At 42.0% G+C, this 14,851-nt stretch overlaps 1 protein-coding gene across 1 annotated transcript in view; it reads left to right on the top strand.

The window, feature by feature from the left end:
• Positions 1-14,851, top strand: part of LOC116732479 (B-cell receptor CD22-like) — a 152,629-nt gene that overhangs the window by 135,681 nt on the left and 2,097 nt on the right. The window contains exons 15-20 of the mRNA XM_032582690.1: positions 11,562-11,837; positions 12,220-12,492; positions 12,587-12,862; positions 13,245-13,514; positions 13,745-14,008; positions 14,679-14,786. Coding sequence (XP_032438581.1) covers positions 11,562-11,837; positions 12,220-12,492; positions 12,587-12,862; positions 13,245-13,514; positions 13,745-14,008; positions 14,679-14,786 — 1,467 coding nt within the window. The remainder of the gene's footprint in view (positions 1-11,561; positions 11,838-12,219; positions 12,493-12,586; positions 12,863-13,244; positions 13,515-13,744; positions 14,009-14,678; positions 14,787-14,851) is intronic.

Genomic DNA, 14,851 nt, shown 5'->3' with positions numbered 1-14,851 from the left:
AGCGATCTGCTCCCCACAAACTAAACACACGGCTTTTCCCACAACGTCAGTAAATAAATAATTAGCCATCCAAATTTTGTTGAAAATTCTACATTCGGAATCTGCCTTTCTTTTTTTAGCTTGAGCTGACATTTTGAGGGCAAAAGTAGTCTGATAGCGTTCAATCACGTGCACTTCTCGCATGAATAAGAAAACCAGCAACTTCAGAATAAAAGCAGTGCAGCTTTAGTACATGAATGAGGTGAAATTGGATGTTTATTTTGGATTTTCCAGTTAACCTTACACGGCTGTCAGAGTCAAGTAAGGGTCTCTGGTCTGGACCGTACAATGTTCAGGTCTGTCATACGGGCAAGTCAGGGTCATTTGGCAGGCTGGATGTGGCCCGCAGGCCGTATAATGCCCAGGTCTGCACTAAGGAAATGAGGAAGAGAGAGGTCAGTGAAGAGCACCGGAGTTGAGCCTTTTTTCATTCAAAAAAGAGAAGAAGAACGAGAAAAAGGCCGGAAGAAATGATAAAGCCGATAATTAAAATGAGATCGATAGTCTTAATTTATCATGGGATTAATTGATTTATTGTTTTGAAAATGAACAATTTAACAGTAATTCATCCATCCATTTTCTATTCACCCTTGTCCCTAATGGGGTCGGGAGGGTCGCTGGTGCCTATCTCCAGCTACGTTCCGGGCGAGAGGCGGGGTCACCCTGGAGAGGTCGCCAGTCTGTCGCAGGGCAACACAAAGACATACAGGACAAACAACCATTCACACACACCTAGGGAGAATTTAGATAGACCAATTAACAGTCATGTTTTTGGACTGTGGGAGGAAGCTGGAGTACCCGGAGAGAACCCACGCAGGCACAGGGAGACCAAACTCCATGCAGAAAGACCCCGGGCCGGGAATCGAACCCAGGACCTTCTTGCTGCAAGGCAACAGTGCTAATTTGAATATAAAATATAAAATATAATTTGACAGTAATTGTAAATTAAATGTAATATTTTAATAAATCACATTTTATATTCTAGAAGTTTGCTACACATGGCTGTTGTGGATATTTTGCAATTTTCAGTATTGTCAAAAATAATTATAATTAAACATATACAGTACAGACCAAAAGTTTGGACACACAGTTGTGTCCAAACTTTTGGTCTGTACTGTACATATGTAACATAGTTAAAATGGTTCAGGTTAAATCCTGCTAAAATGCACCATCTGCTGGTAAAACGGTGTATTGCATTCACCCTAGAAAGAGCGGGGTATTATGGGTAATCCTCAGAGCCATGAGGATCACTGTCAAGGTAACGTGTCTCTGCGATGTGATAAAGAAAGGTTATTTATAAAATATGTTTATGGTTTTCGTTTTTGCATATTATTGAAATATGTTTAATCCAGGTTAGGCTAGTTTTGCTATTATATCGTTTTTGTTGCGTTATAGAAATGTTTAATCCGTGAGAAAATGTGGCGGGAATTTCCCACACAGTAACATTATGGCTCCTCCTTGCAGGAGCTTCGTTCATGCCAGAGACTGACTTTACCTCGGTGCCCATGTGTGAAATGCAGGTATGTTTTACTAAATCTCTGTAGCAGATGGTTAATATGAGGCAGTTTTATATTAACAGTTTTATATACAGATATGGTTAATTAATGTTTTTGCATTGTTCCATGATGCAAGTTTGTACAAGCTAAAATATAAAAATGGCACCTAGTAAATAAAATGTCAGCATTTTGTTTTATTTTTCAGAGCATTTTAATTAATTGCTTTACTTTCTTTAAAAAGGACAATCACTGATTGTTGCTTTGATGTAAACCAAATCCACTATGCGATCACTGTAATTTTCAATTATTTTATTTTGGTTACTGTATTATGGGTAATCCTCAGAACCATGAGGATTACTGTCGATGAGCTTCTTTCATGCCAGAGACTGACTTTACCTCGGTGCCCATGTGTGAAATGCAGATGGAGAATTAAAGAAAACAACTGATGCCAGATTGAGCTCCTTGTCGTTCATTTCTGCACCAAGAGAAGCCACCAGATCCACATAGGCCACACATAAATGCCTTGTTCTGCAAAACATATTATTTAAATGATTCATTCCCAAAAATAGACGCTGTGTTCTGTCCGTGACTTGTGTTTACAGCTAGTGGCCAGCAGATGGTGAATTAAGTCATAGTTTTCCAAGTTATCGGTCCAGAAACTGGCCGTCAGTTCAATAATGTGATGCAGGAATAAAACTTGTGTGTCTTCAGGATTCTGCTGCTTCACATGAACCTGATCCATCCAGTGTGTTTGGGCTGTGGAGGAAACGGCAAAAATGACAAACAGCTCCAATTATCACAGTGTGTTAATTTATTATTTCTTCAGGATTGGTTCTGTTTTTATCGAGTGTCAAACATGCATGCTGCTTTAAGAAATAATAGATGACCGAAAACTAATAAAAAAAATTTTTAAAAAGCAAAGTGCTTTAATGAAAGGAGTTTTTGTTTTTTGCTCTTTCGAGGTTTTAAGTATCAGGAGGAAAATAAAACAAACATCATTGCATTTTTTTCCAAATTGTTATTTTTAAAGAGTTGCAAAATTAAAACAGTGGAGTAGCAGTTGGAGATGCAATATCTGATACAAAATCAATTAAAATGCAATTTTCAGTTATGCAAAGTAACATATTAACAATAAAAAACAGAAAAGAAAAGATTGCTTTACTTTATGTCCTGATAATAACAGTGAACATTATTTACAGTATTTAATCTGTGAATCTTGGTGGGGGGAAAAAAATCCCACCAGACTTCTTCTGTTAGTGGCTTGTGCTTACAGATAGTGGTCAGCAGATGGTGCTATTAAGTAGTCATTTTTGTCAGAGTTCCAGGAAATGGCTAAATGTCTGCTGATCCATCCAGGAAGAAAACTTGTGTGTCTGCAGGATTCTGCTGCTTCACATGAACCTGCTCCATCCAGTCTGATTGGCTGTGGTGGAAACGGCAGCAGAACATCTCACACATCCATCATCAAGCTCAACATCCATCCATCCATCTTCTTCTGCTTATCCGGGGTCGGGTCGCTGGGTTAGCAGCCTCAAAAGAGAGGCCCAGACTTCCCTCTCCCCGGCCACTTCTTCCAGCTCTTCTGGGGGAATCCCGAGGCGTTCCCAGGCCAGCCGAGAGACATAGTCCCTCCAGCGTGTCCTGGGTCTTCCCCAGGGCCTCCTCCCGGTGGGACGTGCCCGGAACACCTCACCAGGGAGGCGTCCAGGAGGCATCCTGACCAGATGCAAGAGCCACCTCAACTGGCTCCTCTCAATGTGAAGGAGCAGCGGCTCTACTCTGAGTCCCTCCCGGATGACTGAGCTTCTTCACCCTATATCTAAGGGAGAGCCCAGCCACCCTACGGAGAAAACCCATTTCGGCAGCTTGTATCCGCGATCTCGTTCTTTCGGTCATGACCCAAAGCTCATGACCATAGATGAGGGTGGGAACGTAGATCGACCGGTAAATTGAGAGCTTCGCTTTTTGGCTCAGCTCTCTCTTCACCACGACGGACCGGTACAGCGCCCGCTTGACGGCAGACGCTGCGCCAGTCCGCCTGTCGATCTCCCGCTCCCTTCTTCCCCCATTCGTGAACAAGATCCCGAAATACTTGAACTCCTCCACTTGGGGCAGGACAACCCCCCCTGACCCGGAGAAGGCACTCTACCCTTTTCCGGCTCAAGACTGTTAAGGAGAAAAGTTATTATGTTAGCTTAAATTTTGGAAAAGCATGGCTCTCCTTTTCCTCCTGTTAGCCGGGTCGAGCGGGGTTCTCCGTGAGCGTCCTGCAACCGCGTGCTGCTAAAACGAAACAACAACAAAACGTGTTGACGTCACAGATCACGGAGTTTAATCTCATACAAAGCAATTCGACAACAAAGCTGCAGAGATACAGAGATATGCATTTTATACAGACAAGGGTAAAACAGACAACACGAAACACAGAAGACAGACAAAGGCGCCCACGTGGAGGAAAAAGATGGAAAAAAACTCTCAGAGACTCTCCGGTGCTGCCCTGAAATTTTAACCAAAGAGGCGTTTCCCTATTTAATATATGTAAAGAAGGCGTTCTGCTCTTCGACCAATTAGAACTCCCTCAGGCCCCCAAAGAAAGTTGTGACTTCCTGATTTATAGCAAAGGTGTCTGTTTTTTATCTAAGTCCGAGGGCGGACCACTTCGCGGTCATCTCTGTCTGGTACGGGCGATCCCTGGCGCCAAGAAGTCTCTTGCCCCCCCCATCGGAATGTAAATTTTATTGCTCTGGTGTGGGGGAGACAAAGGGCCCTGCATCTCAGACGAGACCTGTTCCAAATAAGAGTATTATACATAACTGTTACACATGTCGTAGATTAAGTGTATTTTAGCATTAAATAATCATTTTCCTTAGCAAGACCATGGCCTCGGATTTGGAGGCACTGATCCCCATCCCGGCCGCTTCACACTCGGCTGCGAACCGCTCCAGCGAGAGCTGCAGATCACCACCTGATGAAGCCAGAAGGACCACATCATCTGCAAAAAGCAGAGATGAGATCCTAAGGTCACCAAATCGGATCCCCTCAACACCTTGGCTGCGCCTAGAAATTCTGTCCATGAAAGTGATGAACAGAATCGGTGACAAAGGGCAGCCCTGGCGGAGTCCAACTCTCACCGGAAACGAACCCGACTTACTGCCGGCAATGCAGACCAGACTCTGACACCGGTCATACAGGGACCTGACAGCCTGTATCAAAGGGCCTGGTTCCCCATACTCCCGGAGAACCCCCCACAGGGCTCCCCGAGGGACACGGTCGAATGCCTTCTCCAAGTCCACAAAACACATGTAGACCAGTTCGGCGAACTCCCATGCACCCTCCAGGACCCTGCCGAGGGTGTAGAGCTGGTCCAGTGTTCCACACTTGTGACCCCTCCATAATTAGAGCACACCCTCCGGTCCCCCTTTTTGAACAGGGGGACCACCACCCCAGTCTGCCAATCCAGGGGAACTGCCCCCGATGTCCATGCGATATTGCAGAGTCGCGTCAGCCAACACAACCCTACAACATCCAGAGCCTTAAGGAACTCCAGGCAGATCTCAGCCACCCCCGGAGCCTTGCCAGGAGCTTTTTAACCACCTCGGTGACCTCGTCCCCAGAGATTGGAGAGCCCAACCCAGAGTCCCCAGGCTCAGCTTCCTCAATGGAAGGCATGTTGGTGGGATTGAGGAGGTCTTCGAAGTACTCTGCCCACCGGCCCACAACGTCCCGAGTCGAGGTCAGCAGCACACCATCCCCACTATAAACAGTGTTGGTGCTGTACTGCTTCCCCCTCCTGAGATGCCGGATGGTGGACCAGAATCGCCTCGAAGCCGTGCGGAAGTCTTTCTCCATGGCCTCTCCAAATTCCTCCCATGCCCGAGTTTTTGCCTCAGCAACCACCTGAGCCGCATGCCGCTTCGCCCGCCAGTACCCATCAGCTGATTCCGGAGTCCCACAGGCCAAAAAGGCCCGGTAGGACTCCTTCTTCAGCCTGACGGCATCCCTCACCAAAGGTGTCCACCAACGGGTTCGAGGGTTGCCGCCACGACAGGCACCGACAACCTTGCGGCCACAGCTCCGATCGGCCGCCTCGACAATGGAAGCACGGAACACGGTCCACTCAGACTCCATGTCCCCCACCTCCCCGGGACGTGTTCGAAGTTTTGCCGGAGATGGGAGTTAAAGCTCCGTCTCACAGGGGATTTCGCCAGACGTTCCCAGCAGACCCTCACAACACGGTTGGGCCTGCCAGGTCTGACCGGCTTCCTCCCCCACCACCGGAGCCAACTCACCACCAGGTAGTGGTCAGTGGACAGCTCCGCACCTCTCTTCACCCGAGTGTCCAAGACATACGGCCGCAGATCCGATGAAACGATGACAAAGTCGATCATCGAACTGCGGCCTAGGGTGTCCTGGTGCCAAGTGCACATATGGACACCCTTATGCCTGAACATGGTGTTCGCTATGGACAATCCATGACGAGCACAGAAGTCTAGCAACAGAACACAGCTCGAGTTCAGATCGGGGGGGCCGTTCCTCCCAAACATGCCCCTCCAGGTCTCACTGTCATTGCCCACGTGAGCGTTGAAGTCCCCCAGCAGAACAAGGGAGTCCCCAGGAGGAGCACTCTCCAGTACCCCCTCTAAGGACTCCAAAAAGGGTGGGTAATCTGAACTGTCGTTCGGCCCGTAAGCACAAACTACAGTCAGGATCCGTCCCCCGACCCGTAGGCGGAGGGAGGCTACCCTCTCGTTCACCGGGGTAAACCCCAACGTACAGGCGCCGAGATGGGGAGCAACAAGTATTCCCACTCCTGCCCGACGCCTCTCACCTTGGGCAATTCCAGAGTGGAAGTATGTCCAGCCCCTCTCAAGGAGACTGGTTCCAGAACCAGAGCCATGCGTCGAGGTGAGACCGACTATTTCTAGCCGGAACCTCTCGACCTCACACACTAGCTCCGGCTCCTTCCCCCCCAGAGAGGTGACATTCCACGTCCCAAGAGCCAGCTTCTGCAACCGAGGATCGGAACGCCAGGGTCCCCTCCCTCTGCCGCCACCCATCACACAATGCACCCGACCCCTTTGGCCCCTTTCACGGGTGGTGGACCCATGGCAGGAGGGACCCATGTTTCCTCTTCGGGCTAAGCCCGGCCGGGCTCCATGGGTAAAAGCCCGGCCACCAGGCGCTCGCCATCGTGCCCCCCCTCCAGGCCTGGCTCCAGAGTAGGGCCCCGGTGACCCGCGTCCGGACGAGGGAACACCAAGTCCAATGTTTTTACTCATTATTGGGGTCTTCGATGCTCAACGTCCTCATTCTCACTGAAAACACAGCTGCTGCCTGCAGCTGCAACAACCATGTTAGCTTAGCACAAACAACAATTCAGAGAGTCTTGAAATACATATTATTTCTTCTGAAACCAGAATAAATGGGAAAATTTTAATGTCATTTCAATGGACAATTTAGATTAAAACACCAGAAAAGAAGTGCCAGACCTAAACTCTGAAACAATGGCCTGCAGTCTGTATTCAAAAGCCTGCCACAAGAGGGCAGTGCTGAGTCGTCATACTATTAAAGAGAACTTCTGCTTCTTTGGTCAACACTTCTTGAGCAGGATGTCACTGAAGATGAAGCTCAGCACATTTGCAATTGTATTTATAGAGTTTCTGCAGGACACTCTGTAATGTTTCCTTGTCTGTTGGTGGAAGATCTGGACTAAAGTGAAATATTTAGTAAAGAAAACTGAAAATTAAGTACCATCAGAAAACCAAATGCTTTTCCACAACCTCACAGCCAAAACCCATGCTGGGTTAGCAGAGCTGCTAACGGCTTCTTTATGCTGAGCTAAAAAATTAATATATGACATATTGTAGATGAGGCTAAAGTTAGGATCAGGTTAAAGGTCAGTGTATGGTGTAGGTTTGACTGATATCATTGTTAGAGGATTATTCTGCTGAAAATAAGATTTTCCATCCTTCTTCCTGTCTCACAAACAGACGCTGCTAAATGAAACACAGAAACTTTTTTTCACTCTCCGTACATTTTTAGAGTTTCTTCTTAAATCTATTTAAACTCCAAACTATTTCACACTGTCTGATCTCATGTCTGTTTATTCACACCTAAGACCTTATATATCTGTGATAGTTGAGATCATTCTCACCATCACTTGTGTTTAGATGAAAAGGGGATTTTATGGTTTGTTTGTCAGAGAGTTCGCACGCAACACAAACCAAGTAGTGGATTAAACATTTAAACTATTCATGTGTTACAATAATGCTGTTCACAGTTTATTCAAAGTAAATTTTATTTTATGGTTTCCAAAAAGCAGAAGAAGCTTATCTAATGATTTTATTTTTTATTAACCCTTTTGTAAAAAAAAAAACAGTCATGTGCTTCTTTTACCACAATTTGTCATCATTGGAGCGGAAACACCACAGCAGAAACTCAGTGCAGTGATGTCAGTGTTTAAAATAAACGTTGTCCCGTCATTCTCAGATAAAACGTTGATCCTGTTTCAGACGGCTCCATTTCTCTAGAGACGTTGCAGAGGCAGCATGTTATGAAAGGAAGATTATTGGACCAAAGCAGAGCAACACATGGTTCCAGGTTGAGGTCAGGATGGGGAACACCTCACCCAGGGTTCTGCTCTCACTCTGTAAGTAGATCACTTTATCTGGATGAATGATGCAGATTAGAAGAACATCGTCTTTGACATCTTGTCTGCTGTAATATCTACTTTATCTTCCATTGTATTTGTGTAGCTTTACTTAGTATAACCATTTGTTCTTGATGTGTTTGCTGCAACTTCAAACAGGTTATTTCAGTGACAAATTACTAACACAAACATTTTTGTGCAAACATTTTGAAAAGCTGTTTGTAAAATCACACTTTAGCACAGAACTTTATATCCCATACAACTAATGTGGGAGCAATGAAAATTGTCATGTTCTATGTTTTTCTGTGTATTTATTTAGAGTTTTCTGTGTCCCTGACTCTTCGTGTTGTCCTGTCTTCCCCTTGATTGTTTCCCAGGTGTGTCTCGTTTCTGTGATTACCCTCCTGTGTAGTTAGTGTCACCTGTGTGTCTGTGTCTTTGTCGGGTCCTTGTCTAATGTGCGCTCAGTCCTTCGTGTGTCCATTCGTAATTCAGTTGCTACCGGCGTTGAGCCCTGGCTTCCGCTCAGTTGTGCTGCCTGTGTTTTTTGGATAAGTTTTGGACTGTGTTGACTTTATTTATCATTAAAACAAAGATCAATCATCTCACCTGGGTCATCTGCATCTGCCTCACCACCTCACCTCTTGACAAAAATATTATGTAACAAAGATGAAAAATTAAACATGATCTGATACAAGAAACTTAAATTATTCATTAAAAACAGTTTTTTACCAGTAGAGATGAGTGTGAAGTTTCCGTAGCCGTGCAGAACGTCTGCAGATGTTCTGTCTTCAGTCAGGATGAGAAGTTTATAAAATGAAGTTTTAACTCATCAGAAAAACAACAATAAACTAAAACATTTGATCTTATTCTTATCAGAACAAATAAATACTCAATATCCTCATGATAGTTGCATTTATTTAACAGGTAAAGAGAGTCAAAGCTGAGTGTGAGGATTTGGGAAATATTTTTGATTAAATGTAATTTATTTTTATGCTGATGAACTTTCGACCTTTATTTCAGTGCTGAACACACTGCTCTGCTGTGGACAAACTCTCGGTAATTTCAACTTTTAATCTGTATTTTATTCATTTATCCTCTCAGGAACAGAATCCAGTTTATCTTTTATATCAGATATTATTCTGTGTTTATCTTTTAATCTTTAGCTTGATGTGTATTTGTTATAAATCAAAAGACAAACTTGCTGAATGTTGGTTCTTTATAGATCCTGTGCTGACTGTTGAACCCAACTGGTCGACTTTTTATGTTGGAGAGTTTGTTACATTTATCTGTGACATGAATGAAGGAAAAGACACTGACTGGTACTACCTGTTAATGAGGAATGGACAAGAAATGTTTCCCTATCAGTTCGAAAAAAGTTTCAGAGTTGATTCTCTGTCTACTGATTATAGCAGTGAATTTCATTGCTGTGTTGACTTTAGGTGGCGTTCATCTGACTCAAAGTGCAGTAAAACTGTCACTGTTACTGTCTCAGGTAAGACATGAATATTTTAAAGAATTACAAAGTTTTATATCAGCCAAAAAAAAAACATGCATTTGCTATCTGTATTTCGTTTCATAATTTCAAGCAAATTTTGTTGTTGATAATGTCTGAAATATGACACAAACATAATAACTGCATTAAATTTTTATGAAGTCAAGTGATTCACAACTTAACAAAAGAGCAACAAAACAAAGGAAATATTATTTACCTTAATGTGAATATATAGATTTGCTCAAATGTAGAGTTAACCACATTATCTTTTCAGAAATGAGAATAAACTCTTTCATGTTATTTAATGAAACAATTTCAAAGAAATTCTTTTTTTTTTCTAAAAAGTATCTGTAATAAGGAAAGATGACAATAAAATGCATTTACAGCTTTTTCACATATTTACTTATCTGGAAGAAGCATCACTCTTTACAATAAGCTTTTAATTGCAGTATTTTATATAAAATCAAATAATATTTGTTTTTGTTACATCAGACAGACCCATGGCCACATTGACAGCAGGTTCAACAACCATACCAGTAGGGGGCAGTGTGACACTGAGCTGCTCAGTGGAGCCCTCTGCTGGATGGAAGTACAGATGGTTCAGGCGGACCTCAGACACTTCTTTTGTTGAATTCAGCACAAATAATGAAGAAAACAGAGAAATCACTGTGACACAAGGAGGAATCTATAAGTGTGATGGAAAGAGAGGAAATCCCTCATTCTACAGTGATTCAAGCCACGAGAACAAGATTGAAATAATGTGTAAGTTTTTTCTTTAAGACTGTTAGAAACTGAAACTATGAAATTAAAAATTCTCGTGTGATTTGAGTTTTCTCTTCTTATCTGATGTAAACAGTTTCCAACAAGGTTTTTGTGACTCGACAACCAAACTGGCCTCTTGTCTTCAGTGGTGAGTCGATCACTCTGACATGTGAGGTCCAGGGAGGAGAAACCACTGAGGGGACGTGTGAATGGTGGAGATCTGGGTCAATAATACACAGGACAGACAGTAAAGACTGGACTTTCATTGTCTCTGAGTCCAGCAGTGGAAACTACATGTGTCAGTGTAGAAGCAGAGATGACTGGTATTATTCAACACAGTGGAGTGAAACCATCACACTGTCTGTATCAAGTAAGTTGACACTTGTAAATGAAAATGTGGCTGATTTATTCCATAGTTGAGTTGTCAGTATTAATGCTTAACTCCCACACACACACATACAAACACACACACACACTAATTCAAACTTTCTATTAGAAAAAGTTTCTATATCATGTTTACTTTTGTAAAGTCTCACAATAATCAGAGGCTGGTTGTTAATCTGTATGGCTGAAACGATGAATAACTACCAGAATAATTCATATTAATGAAGTTCTACATTGTTGACATATTTTCAGTAATTGTCCGATATACTCATTTATTTCAGTTAACGAGTCTGTAGCTTGTTCTGCTACAAGTCTTGTATGTTTTTTTAAATGATTGAAAAATTAACAAATCTGAATTCATGTTAACTGCAGATCAACCTGGAGCCAAACTATCAGCAGGTACAACAACCATACCAGTAGGGGGCAGTGTGACACTGAGCTGCTCAGTGGAGCCCTCTGCTGGATGGAAGTACATATGGTTCAGGCGGACCTCAGACACTTCTTTTGTTGAATTCAGCAGAAATAATGAAGAAAACAGAGAAATCACTGTGACACAAGGAGGAATCTATATGTGTGATGGAGAGAGAGGAAATCCCTCATTCTACAGTCTTTCAAGCCTTGAGAAGATCATTGAAATAATGTGTAAGTTTTTTCTTTAAGACTGTTTGAAACTGAAACTATAAAATAAAAAATTCTCCTGTGATTTCAGTTTTCTCTTCTTATCTGATGTAAACAGTTTCCAACAAGGTTTTTGTGACTCGACGACCAAACTGGCCTCAGATGTTCAGTGGTGAGTCGATCACTCTGACATGTGAGGTCCAGGGAGGAGAAACCACTGAGTGGACGTGTGAATGGAGGAGATCTGGGTCAATAATACAGTGGACAGACAGTAAAGACTGGACTTTCATTGTCTCTGAGTCCAGTAGTGGAAACTACATGTGTCAGTGTAGAAGCAGAGATGACTGGTATTCTTCAACACAGTGGAGTGAAACCATCACACTGTCTGTATCAAGTAAGTTGACACTTGTAAATGAAAATGTGGCTGATTTAGTCCATAGTTGAGTTGTCAGTATTAATGCTTAACTCCCACACACACATACAAACACACACACACACTGATTCAAACTTTCTATTAGAAAAAGTTTCTATGTCAGGTTTACGTTTGTAAAGTCTCACAATAATCAGAGGCTGGTTGTTAATCTGTATGGCTGAAATGATGAATAACTACCAGAATAATTCATATTAATGAAGTTCTACATTGTTGACATATTTTCAGTAATTTTCCGAACTACTCATTTATTTCAGTTAACGAGTCTGTAGCTTGTTCTGCTACAAGTCTTGTATGGTTTTTTTAAATTATTGAAAAATTAAACAATTATAATTCATGTTAACAGGAGCTAAACCCAGAGCCAAACTTTCAGCAGGTTCATCAACCATACCAGTAGGGGGCACTGTGACACTGAGCTGCTCAGTGGAGCCCTCTGCTGGATGGAAGTACAGATGGTTCAGGCGGACCTCAGACACTTCTTTTGTTGAATTCAGCAGAAATAATGTAGAAAACAGAGAAATCACTGTGACACAAGGAGGAATCTATAAGTGTGATGGAGAGAGAGGAAATCCCTCATTCTACAGTCATTCAAGCCTTGAGAAGATCATTGAAATAATGTGTAAGTTTTTTCTTTAAGACTGTTTGAAACTGAAACTATAAAATTAAAAATTCTCCTGTGATTTCAGTTTTCTCTTCTTATCTGATGTAAACAGTTTCCAACAAGATTTTTGTGACTCGACAACCAAACTCGCCTCATGTCGTCAGTGGTGAGTCGATCACTCTGACATGTGAGGTCCAGGGAGTAGAAACCACTGAGTGGACGTGTGAATGGTGGAGATCTGGGTCATTAATACACAAGACAGACAGTAAAGACTGGACTTTCATTGTCTCTGAGTCCAGCAGAGGAAACTACATGTGTCAGTGTAGAAGCAGAGATGACTGGTATTCTTCAACACAGTGGAGTGAAACCATCAGACTGTCTGTATCAAGTAAGTTGACACTTGTAAATGAAAATGTGGCTGATTTAGTCCATAGTTGAGTTGTCAGTATTAATGCTTAACTCCCACACACACATACAAACACACACACACTAATTCAAACTTTCTATTAGAAAAAGTTTCTATATCATGTTTACTTTTGTGAAGTCTCACAATAATCAGAGGCTGGTTGTTAATCTGTATGGCTGAAACGATGAATAACTACCAGAATAATTCATATTAATGAAGTTCTACGTTGTTGACATATTTTCAGTAATTTTCCGATCTAATCATTTATTTCAGTTAACGAGTCTGTAGCTTGTTCTGCTACAAGACTTGTATGTTTTTTTAAATGATTGAAAAATTAACAAATTTGAATTCATGTTAACTGCAGATAAACCTGGAGCCAAACTGACAGCAGGAACAACAACCATACCAGTAGGGGGCAGTGTGACACTGAGCTGCTCAGTGGAGCCCTCTGCTGGATGGAAGTACAGATGGTTCAGGCGGACCTCAGACACTTCTTTTGTTGAATTCAGCAGAAATAATGAAGAAAACAGAGAAATCACTGTGACACAAGGAGGAATCTATAAGTGTGATGGAGAGAGAGGAAATCCCTCATTCTACAGTGATTCAAGCCTTGAGAACATCATTGAAATAATGTGTAAGTTTTTTCTTTAAGACTGTTAGAAACTATCCATCGATTTTCTGTTTACCCTTGTCCCTAATGGGGTCGGGAGGGTTGCTGGTGTCTATCTCCAGCTACGTTCCGGCAAGAGGCGGGGTACAACCTTTACTGGTCACCAGTCTGTTGCAGGGCTGTTGGAAACTTAGTCCATGAAATTAAAATTTCTCATGTGATTTAATTTTTCTGCCCATATCTGATGTAAACAGTTTCCAACAAGGTTTTTGTGACTCGACAACCAAACGGTTCTCATATCTTCAGTGGTGAGTCGATCACTCTGACATGTGAGGTCCAGGGAGGAGAAACCACTGAGTGGACGTGTGACTGGAGGAGATCTGGGTCAATAATACACTGGACAGACAGTAAAGACTGGACTTTCATTGTCTCTGAGTCCAGCAGTGGAGACTACATGTGTCAGTGTAGAAGCAGAGACGACTGGTATTCTACAACACAGTGGAGTGAAACCATAACAGGTGATTTAATTGTTTTGTTTGTTTTTTTAACGAATTTTAAATGGTAAATTATAAAGATAAAAGCTATGTGCACCTCATCCCAGAAGACTTTTTTAATAAAACACAGCTTCTAGGAGTTAAAAAAAGTTTATTACTGAGTGTCAAACTATTTTAGTCAGAGTTCATCTTAAAGTGACTTTTTGGTTAGCTTAGATCAATTAGATCTTTGTTGTGACATAAGTTTTGCTGCTTCCTGGTTTGAGCTGTGAGAAAATTTCAACAATTTCTTCTTCACAGAAATTTGGTTCAACATCCTAACTTCTCCTGTTTGTATCCATAGACTGAATGCAGCAGGATTTCTTTTTAATAACATCAATATTCACTCAAACTCACATCAGTTTCTTATGATATCATGATCTCTGTACATATACTGTACATATATATATATACTATATATATATGTATATAAGGCAGACAGAAGTTCTGTCTTTTGTGATAAATGACAGCAGAGCTTTCAAACTCTGTCTGACCAAACAATGAATGAATCAAATAAGTCTGAAAAAATAAAGGAATAACAAGGTTATATGTTCGTGAACAAATAAAATGTTTCATATTTTATGTATTTAAAGATGGAAATAACATTTTTTCAGATGAATAAAATCTGTTTCCACTTAATGTTTCTTATTTGCAGTAACTGTGTCCAGTTCTTCACATCTTGTGCTGCTGATCGCTGGACCAGTTGTTGGATTTATTCTCATTATTCTCCTCGTCTTGTTGTGTTTCTGCAGACGGTCCAAGGGTGAGACCTTTTTTTGTTTGTTTTTGCTTAATTATCTAAGTAGACAAAATTCATTTGATTTTATA

The sequence above is a fragment of the Xiphophorus hellerii genome, chromosome 14, assembly GCF_003331165.1.
Source record: "Xiphophorus hellerii strain 12219 chromosome 14, Xiphophorus_hellerii-4.1, whole genome shotgun sequence".
In the NCBI taxonomy this organism is placed as follows: domain Eukaryota; kingdom Metazoa; phylum Chordata; class Actinopteri; order Cyprinodontiformes; family Poeciliidae; genus Xiphophorus; species Xiphophorus hellerii.
Note: the sequence above shows the minus strand (reverse complement) of the source record. Positions and strands in the feature narration are given on the sequence as shown.